The 14,857-nt window shown below is 42.9% G+C and overlaps 3 protein-coding genes across 3 annotated transcripts; 2 read left to right on the top strand and 1 right to left on the bottom strand.

Moving 5' to 3' along the window:
• Positions 1–187: 187 nt before the first annotated feature.
• On the bottom strand, positions 188–3,399 carry LOC144521321 (tubulin alpha-1B chain-like). The gene is made up of 4 exons (XM_078255854.1): positions 3,294–3,399; positions 2,102–2,324; positions 1,857–2,005; positions 188–1,356 (listed from the first exon to the last, which is right to left on the bottom strand). The coding sequence occupies exons 1-4, from the start codon at positions 3,294–3,296 to the stop codon at positions 379–381; spliced, it is 1,353 nt and encodes a 450-aa protein (XP_078111980.1). The 5' UTR covers positions 3,297–3,399; the 3' UTR covers positions 188–378.
• Positions 3,400–5,970: 2,571 nt separating this feature from the next.
• On the top strand, positions 5,971–8,254 carry LOC144521320 (tubulin alpha-1B chain-like). Its single transcript, XM_078255853.1, has 3 exons — positions 5,971–6,186; positions 6,283–6,431; positions 7,262–8,254. Exons 1-3 carry the CDS (start codon positions 6,066–6,068, stop codon positions 8,237–8,239), a joined length of 1,248 nt encoding a protein of 415 aa, XP_078111979.1. The 5' UTR covers positions 5,971–6,065; the 3' UTR covers positions 8,240–8,254.
• Positions 8,255–11,362: 3,108 nt separating this feature from the next.
• On the top strand, positions 11,363–14,339 carry LOC144521319 (tubulin alpha chain-like). Its single transcript, XM_078255852.1, has 4 exons — positions 11,363–11,469; positions 12,486–12,708; positions 12,805–12,953; positions 13,279–14,339. The coding sequence occupies exons 1-4, from the start codon at positions 11,467–11,469 to the stop codon at positions 14,254–14,256; spliced, it is 1,353 nt and encodes a 450-aa protein (XP_078111978.1). The 5' UTR covers positions 11,363–11,466; the 3' UTR covers positions 14,257–14,339.
• Positions 14,340–14,857: the final 518 nt, after the last annotated feature.

Below are 14,857 nucleotides of genomic sequence, written 5' to 3'. Positions count from 1 at the left end.
AACGCATATCAGAAAAAGATTATTTCATTTCATAAATCACAGAGGAATGGTTTAAGATTACAGATGGAAAGGGAGGAAAAAAGCAGAGAAGGATACTGCCAAGTGAAGAAGGGAACTCCAATAGGTCACATGACAAGTCCTCACAGATGTGTGAGGTAAGGTGCAGTATGAAAAACAGTACAAGAAGGCCTGTAATTCTTTTCAGATTTATTTACAGTGTGTAAACCATTCAAATCATTTTTTTTTTACAACTACAGTGATACATTTAGAAGTCAAACACAAGGTTACAAATCTAAAAACAAATGCAATATGTTGTGCTCCTGTTTATTGTTCAGGAATGACACGTTTAAGCTAGATTAATTTATTAGTAAGTATGCCCTACTCCTCTCCTTCCTCCTCTCCCTCCCCCTCAATAGAGTCGACTCCAACCTCCTCATAATCCTTCTCCAGAGCTGCCATGTCCTCTCTGGCCTCAGAGAACTCTCCCTCCTCCATACCCTCACCCACATACCAGTGAACAAAGGCACGCTTAGCGTACATCAGATCAAACTTGTGGTCAAGCCGAGCCCAGGCCTCTGCAATAGCAGTGGTGTTGCTCAGCATGCACACAGCCCTCTGGACCTTGGCCAGGTCTCCACCAGGAACTACAGTGGGCGGCTGGTAGTTGATGCCCACCTTGAAACCAGTGGGGCACCAGTCCACAAACTGGATGGAGCGCTTGGTTTTAATGGTGGCAATGGCAGCATTTACATCTTTGGGCACCACATCGCCACGATACAAAAGGCAGCAGGCCATGTATTTGCCGTGGCGAGGGTCACATTTTACCATCTGATTGGCTGGTTCAAAGCAGGCGTTGGTGATTTCTGCCACCGTTAATTGCTCATGGTAAGCCTTCTCAGCAGAGATGACAGGGGCATAGGTGGCCAGAGGGAAGTGGATACGGGGATATGGCACCAAGTTGGTCTGGAACTCTGTCAGGTCAACGTTGAGGGCCCCGTCGAAACGAAGGGAGGCAGTGATGGAGGACACTATCTGACTGATCAACCTGTTGAGGTTTGTGTAAGAAGGACGCTCAATATCGAGGTTTCTACGGCAGATATCGTAGATGGCCTCGTTGTCCACCATGAAGGCACAGTCAGAGTGCTCCAGGGTGGTGTGGGTGGTCAGGATGGAGTTGTAGGGCTCCACCACAGCCGTGGACACCTGGGGAGCTGGGTAGATGGAGAACTCCAGCTTGGACTTCTTGCCGTAGTCGACAGACAGACGCTCCATCAGCAGGGAGGTGAAACCAGAGCCGGTGCCACCTCCGAAGCTGTGGAAAACCAGGAAGCCCTGAAGGCCGGTGCACTGGTCAGCCTGAGGACAGAGAGGGAGAGACAATGAGATACAGTTATGTCATTTGAGGAAAATTATATATCAATGAATCCCTCCTGATATCAAGTTATAGCCTTGGGAAAACCCTGACGAACTTCTGGCAAATTTGAGATTGGCTCTGCAAGTCATTCTGGCCAAGAGCCCATTCAAGCCCATTTCCAATTTTTCCAAATCGAGGCACCAATCACAACCGTTGAGGCGGGCTTTACACGATGACGATAGCGCAGTGACGGCAAGCAGCTTTTTGTTTACATTTAACACCACCGAAGTGCAGCAACCCGTTGATGCCGCTGTCGCTGCTACATCACCCAGATCGTTGGTCTGATTGGTTGAAGGACTACCCAGTTGCGCCCAGAGGCATTTGCGCGGCATCCGTTGGTGACGCCCCTTTGGAAATGGGCTTTGAATGAAGCTTGCCCAGACCCACTCTCAGTTACAACTGAGAAGGGTATGGTGTCAACCAGGCTAATCAAGTTACCCACCAGTTTGCGGATCCGGTCCAGCACTATGTCGATGATCTCTTTGCCGATGGTGTAGTGTCCACGGGCGTAGTTGTTGGCAGCATCCTCCTTGCCGGTGATCAGCTGCTCAGGGTGGAACAGCTGGCGGTAGGTCCCAGTGCGCACCTCATCTGAAGAGAGAAAAACAGATGTTGAATCAGTTGTGGCCTACAATTTACACTTTCATTTGCCTAAAGAAATGTTCAGCCAGAGGTGATGACACTTACCGATGACAGTGGGCTCCAGGTCGACAAATACAGCTCTGGGGACGTGTTTTCCAGCTCCAGTCTCACTGAAGAAGGTGTTGAAGGAATCGTCTCCTCCTCCACAAGTCTTGTCACTGGGCATCTGTCCGTCCGGCTGGATCCCATGTTCCAGGCAGTAAAGCTCCCAGCAGGCATTGCCAATCTGGACACCAGCCTGACCGACGTGGATGGAGATACACTCACGCTGGGATGCAGAGACAGAAGATTTGGATTACAGATTTGATTAAATCTCAAGCCTTGTACTTCTGAAGAGCGGAAGAGCTAAACTCAAATACATTTCGATAAAGATGTTGTCAGATGCTTTTTGTCAGATGCAAAGATGCCCTAACTGCAAAATGGCAGACTGTTCAAATTAATTCTCCCCATCCTGCATGAAAAGCCCTTACTATTGTTATTTTCTATGTTAGCATGTCTGTCTGAGGTTCAGTCTATCATTTAGGAAAACATTTTCTGCTTCTCTCTGCTGCCACAGAAGACTATTGCATGCAGAATTACTGTGAGAGAGAGAGGATAATCTAGGTCAGACATGTTGCATGTGCTGTCTCTTCAAAAAGCCACATTCACATCATCCACCAATATAATAATAATATATGTGCCTCCTATTAATATTCATTTTTCTTTACAGTAAATAGTAAACAGATATATTTTATAGGCCTATTTAGATATACTTTGATATCTGTAGCCTATATTTCATTTTAAAAGGTGTGTTTTTAAAGACAGTCAGTGGGATGAATAGTTTAACATAAATTAATATTTTGAACAAGGTGCACTAAAAAAAGATATTTATATGAAAGCTACAAAGAGAGTGTTAAAATCAGGATGACAAATTAGTAACAATTTGTGTGCGGTGCTATTGTCAAGCTCATTTAAAAGAGTTGTGCTGGGAGAGGATTAGGCGTCGGCCTGCAGTGCAGGAATAGGCTACATTATGCAACATTTGTAGTAAGCATTAAAATAACAATAACAATATCTTCATTTGTCTAACAGAAGCAATTCATTGACAATTAAACAATATCCAGCCATGATGCACTACAGTAAAGAGAACAGAGGGTGACGTCAGAGAAAAATATGAGCAACCTCATTTACTCCCCTTCTCTTATACTCTCAAACAATAACCCTGGAAATAAGATACGCTATATAAAATGGTACTTACCATGATCGCTCGTCGATATTATGCAAAGTAATGAGACAAGCCGGAGGAGTGTTCGTGTCTGAGGGGGTGCGGTGTCTGAAGCTGATCTGCTGATGCACCACACTCACATACTCTGCCTCGTGAGGAGAACAGGTGAACTGCGCACAAAAAATAAAAACTCCTACTCATTCTGTCGCAGTGTTTCACATCCAAGGTATGGTGTTGAAACAGGCTCAAAAGTATTCACAGCTTGTAAAACGCAATGCACAAATAAATACAGCGTGATTTGTGTCTGTAAACATTTCGCTGTGTCTGTGCCTCTAATCTGTAACTCGTTTATAATAGTTTCGATGGAAATGTATTTGTTAATCTCAACCGATTGTGTGGAATCTTTTGAGAATGTGTAATGGGCAAGATTTTTTTTTTTCCTAGGATGGCGAACGCATGTCCTGCCCTACTCTGCCTTTGATTGGCTTACCATGACATTCTTACCCTTACCCTAACCAATCCAACTCTTCTTGCCTAAACCTAACCAATCCAACCAGAGCAGGCAACAAGTACTAGTTAATCCTTTGCTAAATTCACTTTACAAGATTATTTTTTGGCCTTCAGTAGATGGTGGTAATGCAACATTTATGGATGCCAACTGCTTTTAAACTATACAGAAAAAGAAGAATTCGCCTTCACTGTGCTCTCAGGCATTAATCGGCTTGACGTTTCTCTGATATTATTAGGATTTTGTTGTCATTTAAATTACATTTAGGCCCTATTTTTTCAGCACCATTTTTGCAGTGTCTTTGCAGTTTGCTTTGTGTTATTATGCTTTGTGTTATTATTGCACCAGTTAACAGTTTGCTACGTTTTAGAGTGTAGGCTACTAACATTAATGTTAGCTGATTGTTAGCTTGTGGGACAAGCTAACGTTAAAGTCAGCCCTGTAACATTAGCTATTGAAGCAACATTAACTTAGTGAGGCATATTAAGGAAAATGAGGGTTGCCTAGTCTTTGCCTAGATTTGGCAGGCTGAAATGTTATTTAGCGCTGCTCAAACCCGTCGGCAATCTCTGCCGACATTAGTGTGTTTTAGCAGGTTCAGTTGTAGGCCTAAAGCTATTGAAGACATGTGGTATCATATGAAACAAGAATATTTAAGGAATCCATTGATACCAAGCACGTCCTGCTAGATAACGTTAACATTGCTTCAATAGCTAAAGTTACAGGGCTGACTTTTACGTTAGCTAGTCCTGCTCAAGCTGTACCAGCAGCTAACGTTAACATTATTAAATAGCATGCTTTTTTTTTCTATTTTCTTTTCGACTCAATAACGAATAACTTATTTCCGTTTTTGGTGTCCGATTTCAAAAACGCGGGACTTAAATGTCTCTATCCTAGGAAGAAGAAGAAAAAAAATCACCTCCTGGAGAGCACATGGTCCTCTTTGCAGGTTACAGATTTTGTGTGACGCAGCGCGATAAACAGTCTAAAAAATTCACACAAAGCGGATGAGATTCAAAAATGCATTTCCATTGAAAAATGCTTCGTTGATGTTCAAATGATGCTATACAAGTTACAAATAAAGACACAGACACAGCCAAACATTTGTGTGTTTTAACACCATACCATACCCATCAACCAAATCATCAACACATCTACAGTCCTCCTGTCTCAGTTACAGTAGGCCTATCTTGTTGTTCTGGTTCTGGGTGTGAAACAGTTACTGCGGCAGAATGAGGAGGAGTTTTAAATTTTTTGTGCACTTCACCTGTTCTCCTCACGAGGCAGAGTATGTGAGTGTGGTGCATCATTAGAGCAGCCTCAGACACCGCACCCCGTCAGACACGAACACTCCTCCGGCTTGTCTCATTACATTGCATAATACTGACGAGCCATCATGGTAAGTACCATTTTATATATATTTTATTTCCAGGGTTATTGTTTTAGAGTATAAGAGAAGGGGAGTAAATGAGGTATAGCTCATATGTTTCTCTGACGTCACCCTCTGTTCTCTTCACTGTAGTGCATCATGGCTGGATGTTGTTTAATTGTCATATGTATTATGGCTTCTGTTAGACAATTCATTTATTGTTTAATCGAAATATAGCCTAATGTATTCCTGCACTGCAAGCCTTGTCTTCTCACTGCATAACTCTTTTAAATCAGCTTGACTAGTTTCACACTAATGTTGTTACTAATGTATGTAGTATGTTCAAAAGATGATTTTATGTTACATTATTCATCACTCAGATATGATATCTAGAGTATAACATATCTCTGTTTACTATTTACTGTAAAGAAATATGGAAATAAATAGTTGATTTATATTCCCTGTGGTGGATGTGAATGTGGCTTTTTGAAGAGACAGCGCATGCAACATGTCTGACCTAGATTATCCTCTCTCTCTCACCGTAATTCTGCATGCAATAGTCTTCTGTGGCAGCAGAGAGAAGCAGAAAATGTTTTCCTAAATGATAGACTGAACCTCAGACATGCTATCATCGAAAATAACAATAGTAAGGGCTTTTCATGCAGGATGGGGAGAATGAATAAACGCCCTGTGATGCACTGTCATTTTGCAGCTCATTTAAAGGCATCTTTGCATCTGGCAAAAGGCATCTGACAAAATCTTTAGCTCTTCAGCTCTTGAGATTTAATCAAATCTGTAATCCAAATCTTCTGTCTCTGCATCCCAGCGTGAGTGTATCTCCATCCACGTCGGTCAGGCTGGTGTCCAGATTGGCAATGCATGCTGGGAGCTTTACTGCCTGGAACATGGGATCCAGCCGGACGGACAGATGCCCAGTGACAAGACCATCGGAGGAGGAGACGATTCCTTCAACACCTTCTTCAGTGAGACTGGAGCTGGAAAACACGTCCCCAGAGCTGTATTTGTCGACCTGGAGCCCACTGTCATCGGTAAGTGTCATCACCTCTGGCTGAACATTTCTTTAGGCAAATGGAAGTGTAAATTGTAGGCCACAACTGATTCAACATCTGTTTTTCTCTCTTCAGATGAGGTGCGCACTGGGACCTACCGCCAGCTGTTCCACCCTGAGCAGCTGATCACCGGCAAGGAGGATGCTGCCAACAACTACGCCCGTGGACACTACACCATCGGCAAAGAGATCATTGACCTGGTGCTGGACCGGATCCGCAAACTGGTGGGTAGCTTGATATCAGGAGGGACCCGTTCCTTAATTTTAACCCTTGTGTTGTCTTTGGGTCAAAAATGACAGAAAACTCTCTAAATGATCTTTTTTTCAACTTTGATGCCTTTTCCTAATGAGCCCAACATTACATTTACAGTCACAGACTACACTACAAAATCCACACACACACACACACACACACACACACACACACACACACACACACACACACACACACACACACACACACACACACACACACTCAATTGCTGTGTGTGTGTATGTGTGTGGATGGAGGATGAGATTTACCTGCGTGCCTACATAGGGTAAATCTCAAAACCTGTAAATTACAAAACCTGCTAACCTTAGCAGGTTTTTACAGGTCCTGAGGTGAGGCTGGTCTTTGAGATGCAAAGATACAAAAGTACTGGGCCTATCTCTTGATAAAAAAAAAACTACTGTTTACCACATGCATATGGAGTAACTTAAAAAAATAATAACAATATCAAAATAAATCACCACTTTAGTAAGGAAAATGAGTAAGTGTAAGCTGTGTTGTAATAAAAACAAGTGGTGTCTCCACTGAATAAATGCAGTCTTTCTGCTCTGTGAAGAGGGAAAACTCAGATATTCACACACCTTGGGATCAATTACAGGTTGTTTCTTCATCCAAAAAAGTTTTTTGGCATTCAAAACACAATTATGCTGCTGCATTTTAGGGGTTAAGTGAAGGCGGGTAATTTTTGACTCGGAAAACAAGGGGAGTATACAGAATGTGACTACACATGGGTTAAATTAAATGGCATAACTGTATCTCACTGTTTCTCTGTCTCTGTTCTCAGTCGGACCAGTGCACCGGCCTTCAGGGCTTCCTGGTTTTCCACAGCTTCGGAGGTGGCACCGGCTCTGGTTTCACCTCCCTGCTGATGGAGCGTCTGTCTGTCGACTACGGCAAGAAGTCCAAGCTGGAGTTCTCCATCTACCCAGCTCCCCAGGTGTCCACGGCTGTGGTGGAGCCCTACAACTCCATCCTGACCACCCACACCACCCTGGAGCACTCTGACTGTGCCTTCATGGTGGACAACGAGGCCATCTACGATATCTGCCGTAGGAACCTCGATATCGAGCGTCCTTCTTACACCAACCTCAACAGGTTGATCAGTCAGATTGTGTCCTCCATCACTGCCTCCCTTCGTTTCGACGGTGCCCTCAATGTTGATCTGACAGAGTTCCAGACCAACTTGGTGCCGTATCCCCGTATCCACTTCCCTCTGGCCACCTATGCCCCTGTCATCTCTGCTGCAAAAGCTTACCATGAGCAATTAACGGTGGCAGAAATCACCAACGCCTGCTTTGAACCAGCCAATCAGTTGGTGAAATGTGACCCTCGCCACGGCAAATACATGGCCTGCTGCCTTTTGTATCGTGGCGATGTGGTGCCCAAAGATGTAAATGCTGCCATTGCCACCATTAAAACCAAGCGCTCCATCCAGTTTGTGGACTGGTGCCCCACTGGTTTCAAGGTGGGCATCAACTACCAGCCGCCCACTGTAGTTCCTGGTGGAGACCTGGCCAAGGTCCAGAGGGCTGTGTGCATGCTGAGCAACACCACTGCTATTGCAGAGGCCTGGGCTCGGCTTGACCACAAGTTTGATCTGATGTACGCTAAGCGTGCCTTTGTTCACTGGTATGTGGGTGAGGGTATGGAGGAGGGAGAGTTCTCTGAGGCCAGAGAGGACATGGCAGCTCTGGAGAAGGATTATGAGGAGGTTGGAGTCGACTCTATTGAGGGGGAGGGAGAGGATGAAGGAGAGGAGTAGGGCATACTACATAAATTAATCTAATTCAAAAGTGTAAGTCCTGAACAATATACAGGACACAATATATTGCATTTGTTTTAGATGTGTAAACTTGTGTTTAAGTTCTAAATATTACAAACGCACATTACATTTCATGTAACTGACGCTTTTATCCAAAGCGACTTCCAAACACATTCACATGATGGGATAGCATCGGGAGCAATTCAGGGTTCACTGTCTTGCCCAAGAACACTTCAACATGGTCATGCTTACTGTAGTTGTAAAAAGTTATTTAAATGGTTTATAAACTGTAAATAAATCTGGAAAAATGACAGGCCTTCTTGTACTGTTTTTCATACTGCACCTTACCTCACACATCTGTGAGGACTTGTCATGTGACCTATTGGAGTTCCCTTCTTCACTTGGCAGTATCCTTCTCTGCTTTTTTCCTTCCTTTACCATCTGTAATCTTAAGCCATTCCTCTGAGACAAATATAACTTCAAACACTTATGTTAATATAAAATAACATGGTTACATAGCTTTGTGCAATTTTGTGCAATACAATTTAGAGTGAAGCATTCCTTTGTTAAATGACAATCCAGTGTGTACATTTTAATTCACATTAGCTTTTCTTAAGAGTCTTTTAACTGGAAGAAAAAAAACATTGCATTGTGAATCACAAGGCAATGTTTTAAATAAGATTGGCTATCACAAATTGAGACAGCCAATCTTAATATATTGCATATAATATCCAAGAAATGACTGCATCTGATGGTTTTACCACCCCCCCCATTTATTGAGAAAGCAGTAATACAATTATTAGTATTTTTTTTACTTCCTAGTCCATTGGTTGCATAATGCTGGGACAAAAACAAGAGTTTTAGGATTTGTATTCAATGAAAAAAAGTTCTGACTGCACCACGTCGCCAGATGGTCAAGTCGGCGGACTCATCCCCACCAGAGATGAGTCCTGTTAGGGTGGGGTTGTCTGCAAACTTCAAGAGCTTGATGGACTGGTGACTGGAGGTGCAGCTGTTGGTGTACAGGGAGGAGAGAGAGGGGAAAGGCACAGCCTTGAGGGAAACTCGTGCTGATGGTCTTTGACGTACATACAAGTATATAGAGTTGCACCGTTCACGACACATACTATTTATTTATTTATTTTTTTACATTTGGTTCAGTTTAGAGGTATATTGTGTATTTGTGACTTGGATGCTATAATTACCCATAGAGATTTTAAAAAGTACTTTATTCAACCATTGTCATCAGACATCATGTGAGCAGAGCCAAGGCAAAAAAATAAAACTTTTGACACATCCCAAGATCAAACCTCTTCCCATCCAGTCAGTTAGTAACCCTAACCTGCAGAATTTCATATAAGTCGGAATAATATCCATACATACTTTGAAAATCACAAGATAATTGTCACCCACTGTTAGCCCTTGGTTATTATAGGCAACTCACGTAAAAGTAGCAAACAATGTCGAATAATATGTTAGAGGTTAGATATTTTTTCAAAGTTTTTTTGCTTTGGCTTTGCTCACATGTTGCCTGATGGAAATAGATTGGATAAAGTACTTTTTAAATCTCCACGGGTATTAACACCAAGTCACAAATGCACAATGTATAACTATAAACTGAACTAAATGAATGAAAGAATAATGGTACCTGGTAATGTGTCGAATATGGTGCAAATCTAGCGGTTTAATTTGTATAGAAAGGTGGTTTATTGTAATTGTATATAGATGAGGATTGCATATGTAATCAGCAAATCAATATATTGATTCGTTGATTACATATGCAATCTATAGACACACAGGTACAGATACAGAGAAGTACACTGCTGAGGTAGCCCACATGGTTAAAAAGTCAGGATTTGAGGGTGACTAAATTCAACATTTACCAATATGCTCAGATTGACAGGGAATGAAGGAATATTTTAATGTTAAGAACCCTAAAACAGAGGAATAGCAGGTTCTTCCATTTATTATAAATCCTTAAATTCCTGCTTTTGCTCCAGCCTTATTTTTTTTTTCTTAATAAATGGGGACCTCTGGTGGCTTCATACTGTACACCTGAGAGAGAGGATGTGATGGAAAGTAAACCCACCAGGCGCCAAAGAAATTTCTTGGATATCAAATAGCCTATAAAGATCTGCTATCCCATAGCAATATTTTTCATCTTCCAATTAAAATGTTGGCCGTTAATTTAGCCACCCAGCTTTCATAACTCATGAACCATTTCGACACAGGAAGTGGTACAACATATGCAATACAACCGTTTTCTTAATACATCCATGAATACAGCACTTTAAACAAAAAAAAAAAAAAACAAAAAAAAAAAAAACATAGCGCCCTGCGCATGGATGAAGGGCAGGCCCTGCGGCGAAAAGCTGATTTAAAAAAAAAAAAAAAAAAAAAAAAAAAAAAAAAAAAAAAAAAAAATCAACCTTTGGAGTAATGTTGGAGGATCGCAACCCGACGTCACGCTGCGGTGGCCAATCATGAGGTGGCGTCAGAGGCCCGTACAGGCGTACTGTAAGCATTCCTGTCTCAAGAAAAACATAAAAAAACCGGTTAGGGTAAAAAAACGAAACACAAACACTTAACTGCCCTTAACGACTGTTTCCTGCAACAAGCACCAGCACAGTCTCTCCCTCTGATAGAAATAAAATGGATCCTCCTCTCTTTCTCCGTAAAATGATGCCGCCTTTTAGGTGCGGTTGGATATGTCTGTAAATAATCTGACGGAAAACAATTGTGAAATATAAAGTCTACTTGTGCTACATTCGGGGGATTAAAGAACACAACAGAACGTCACACAAATGGACCATTTAAGGTACACTCCCACCGCCGGGCCGACTGATCTAGCTAGCTAGTGAATGAATGAACCCTAGCCTAGTCCGCAGTTACACAGAGCATCTTTGCTAGCTAGCACCAATGACTGGCTAGCAGCTACGCACACATGCCTACGCAGATCTCAACGATGATTGCCCCCATTTTCCCGCAGAGCTCGTGGCGCATTTGACTTTTTCCTTTTAACCAATAGGAAGCGGACTCACGTGACTTCCGACCAATAGGATTCAGCAGCACTTTTCCGCCGGGTAAGAGAGTATAAATAACCCCGCCTAGGAACAAACGTCAGTTACTTCTTACACTGGACTCATAAAGGCCTGTGTGTGAGAGCTAACTTTGCCGGTTTCCTCTGCTTAATCTTTATTCCTACAGAACCCACAACTTCAATAATCATGGTGAGTATGGACATAGTGTTTCTTAACGTATTACTTGTTTCGTTTATTTATCTAAATTCAACGATATGAATGTGCGTCACCACGCGGCAACCTAGTTTAACTTACTTTTCATTTTAACTAAGAAACATCAACTGTCTACGTGTAAACAAAACTATCAAGGTGTAGGACGGTTACCAATCGTCGTCGTCAATAGGCCGTCTTAATTGTAATATTGGTAAATTAAGTGTAACTCGACAGGCCACAGCCCACAAGTTCAGTCGTAGCTGCCAGTTTCCGGTGTTGGCTTTCCTGTTTTCACATTGACCCAGTTTAGTGTTAGGTCAATGGGCTTTTCATCCTGAAACATTCCTCTCTTTTTTACCGCCTGTTTGGAGAGGCCTGGCCTGTATGAAACTGCAACCACAGGCCTTTCAAACAAAACCAATTCACTAAAAGCCTAATGGGGCTTTTTATAGGATTCTTTCATGTTGTAAAGGCTTAACGTTACTACTTTTGTATTAACATCTGGAACTACAGCTGTGTTTGGTTTGTTCCATCACGAAATTCCGAAAAAAAAAATTCTTTGTTAAAGGGGGAACTACGCCCTTTTTTTTTTTTTTTTTTTAAATGCATACGTTATATTCCTGTGTCCAAGACGGTCAACAAATATTAGTAGTACCCTTACGACTCTCTGACAAATCTAATCAATTAATTTTTATTTGTATGGTTCTGAGTTTATGGGTACATATTCAGAGTCACAACTGAGTACACTACAATAGAATAAAATCAGTATAGCCTTTACTCTGTATTGAGCAGTTCCAGACTTTATACTTGATAACGTCACAAGTTTTAGCCTTCTCTGGTTTCTGGCTTTAAGAGGGTAGATGGTAAATGGCTGCATCAGCTGACTTTAGTCATGATGTTTGGTGTTATCTGGTTCTTTACAAAAGAGCCTTTTACTTATTTAAATCTTGCATTAGCTCTAGTGCACTCTAGTCTATTTAAAAAGAGCCCCAACACTACTTTTCTTTCCACAGCGTGAGTGTATCTCAGTGCACGTTGGTCAGGCTGGTGTCCAGATTGGCAATGCCTGCTGGGAGCTTTACTGCCTGGAGCATGGCATCCAGCCGGACGGACAGATGCCCAGTGGCAAGACTCGCGGAGGAGGAGACGATTCCTTCAACACCTTCTTCAGTGAGACTGGAGCTGGAAAACACGTCCCCAGAGCTGTATTTGTCGACCTGGAGCCCACTGTCATCGGTAAGTGTCATCACCTCTGGCTGAACATTTCTTTAGGCAAATGAAAGTGTAAATTGTAGGCCACAACTGATTCAACATCTGTTTTTCTCTCTTCAGATGAGGTGCGCACTGGGACCTACCGCCAGCTGTTCCACCCTGAGCAGCTGATCACCGGCAAGGAGGATGCTGCCAACAACTACGCCCGTGGACACTACACCATCGGCAAAGAGATCATTGATGTGGTGCTGGACAGGATCCGCAAACTGGTGGGTATATTCAGAGTAGAAGTTTTACATTTTGCTCTAGAATGACATTAAATGGATCAGGTTTATTGCCAAGTAGGTTTCCACATACAAGGAGTTCACCTTGATAATTTGATTCATAATGAACCTGCAAGACAACAAGAAAAAGTACTGGAAATGTGAAGAATCTTAAAATAAACTTTTACAATAAAATGTATATTAAAAATATTTAAAATGAAAAGAGCTGTTCAGTGTTGAAATGAGAGGATGGCATCAGTTCACAGTATAAAAAAATATGTGCAATGTAGGTAATCATTAACTGTCTCTCTCTCTCTCTCTCTGTCCTCAGTCGGACCAGTGCACCGGCCTTCAGGGCTTCCTGGTTTTCCACAGCTTCGGAGGTGGCACCGGCTCTGGTTTCACCTCCCTGCTGATGGAGCGTCTGTCTGTCGACTACGGCAAGAAGTCCAAGCTGGAGTTTTCCGTCTACCCAGCTCCCCAGGTGTCCACCGCTGTGGTGGAGCCCTACAACTCCATCCTGTGCACCCACACCACCCTGGAGCACTCTGACTGTGCCTTCATGGTGGACAACGAGGCCATCTACGATATCTGCCGTAGAAACCTCGATATTGAGCGTCCTTCTTACACCAACCTCAACAGGTTGATCAGTCAGATAGTGTCCTCCATCACTGCCTCCCTTCGTTTCGACGGTGCCCTCAACGTTGATCTGACAGAGTTCCAGACCAACTTGGTGCCGTATCCCCGTATCCACTTCCCTCTGGCCACCTACGCCCCTGTTGTGTCTGCTGAGAAGGCTTACCATGAGCAGATAACGGTGTCTCAAATCACCAACGCCTGTTTTGAACCAGCCAACCAGTTGGTAAAATGTGACCCTCGCCACGGCAAATACATGGCCTGCTGCCTTTTGTATCGTGGCGATGTGGTGCCCAAAGATGTGAATGCTGCCATTGCCAGCATCAAAACCAAACGCTCCATCCAGTTTGTGGACTGGTGCCCCACTGGTTTCAAGGTAGGCATCAACTACCAGCCGCCCACTGTAGTTCCTGGTGGAGACCTGGCCAAGGTCCAGAGGGCTGTGTGCATGCTGAGCAACACCACTGCTATTGCAGAGGCCTGGGCTCGGCTTGACCACAAGTTTGATCTGATGTACGCTAAGCGTGCCTTTGTTCACTGGTATGTGGGTGAGGGTATGGAGGAGGGAGAGTTCTCTGAGGCCAGAGAGGACATGGCAGCTCTGGAGAAGGATTATGAGGAGGTTGGAGCTGATAGTGTGGGAGATGAGGATGATGAAGGAGAGGAGTATTAAATAGGCATACATTCCCCTTTAGTGATCTCTGATCGGTGCCTTTTTATCAATGTGGAAAAAAATAAAGTTTTACCGACCAGTTATTGATTGTTCTCTTTAATACACTCACTGTTAAAAGTTAACATGTCAAATCTGTATAAAATGGGTTATATATTCATCTGATGGTCCCTTTTGATTTAAAATGTGTTTTTCACTTTAGGCACTTGGGGGCAGTGGTGTTCAACAGAACTGGCAATGGCCTACTACTACTAAATTTGAAATTGTTGCAGGTAGATGACTACTAAATTACTTTTACTGCATCAGATGTTTTCAGTATACTATTAGAAGATCTCAGGTGTGACTCTTCTGAGAAGAACTAAAGCCCGCTCTGGTTTCAAGTGGGGTGTGGTATTCACTGTAGCCTGGGGGGGGGGGGAAGAGTCTTGCGCTGGCAGACAGGTGGTGTTTAAAAATACTTAGTTCTGCTGTTGCCAGACTGGATAATGAATGATACTGTATACAAATCATTGACTAAACATAGAAACTTTATAGAGCCAATATTGGGAGAAGCAGCATACTTTGGCAAAAATACAATCGCAAGTGTTGTAAAAGTTTTATTTTT

The sequence above is a fragment of the Sander vitreus genome, chromosome 7 (assembly GCF_031162955.1).
Source record: "Sander vitreus isolate 19-12246 chromosome 7, sanVit1, whole genome shotgun sequence".
Taxonomy (NCBI): Eukaryota; Metazoa; Chordata; class Actinopteri; order Perciformes; family Percidae; genus Sander; species Sander vitreus.
This window is presented reverse-complemented; position numbering and strand designations above follow the sequence as displayed.

Bases quoted from the DNA above. Each gene is read 5' to 3' on its own strand.
- LOC144521321 (XM_078255854.1), bottom strand. The intron at 2,006-2,101 runs GTAAGTGTCATC...TTCTCTCTTCAG, and splicing joins CCTGGAGCCCACTGTCATCG to ATGAGGTGCGCACTGGGACC. The intron at 1,357-1,856 runs GTGGGTAACTTG...CTCTGTCCTCAG, and splicing joins TGGACCGGATCCGCAAACTG to GCTGACCAGTGCACCGGCCT.
- LOC144521320 (XM_078255853.1), top strand. From the start codon at position 6,066: ATGCCCAGTGACAAGACCATCGGAGGAGGAGACGATTCCTTCAACACC. The intron at 6,187-6,282 runs GTAAGTGTCATC...TTCTCTCTTCAG, and splicing joins CCTGGAGCCCACTGTCATCG to ATGAGGTGCGCACTGGGACC. The intron at 6,432-7,261 runs GTGGGTAGCTTG...CTCTGTTCTCAG, and splicing joins TGGACCGGATCCGCAAACTG to TCGGACCAGTGCACCGGCCT.
- LOC144521319 (XM_078255852.1), top strand. The intron at 12,709-12,804 runs GTAAGTGTCATC...TTCTCTCTTCAG, and splicing joins CCTGGAGCCCACTGTCATCG to ATGAGGTGCGCACTGGGACC. The intron at 12,954-13,278 runs GTGGGTATATTC...CTCTGTCCTCAG, and splicing joins TGGACAGGATCCGCAAACTG to TCGGACCAGTGCACCGGCCT.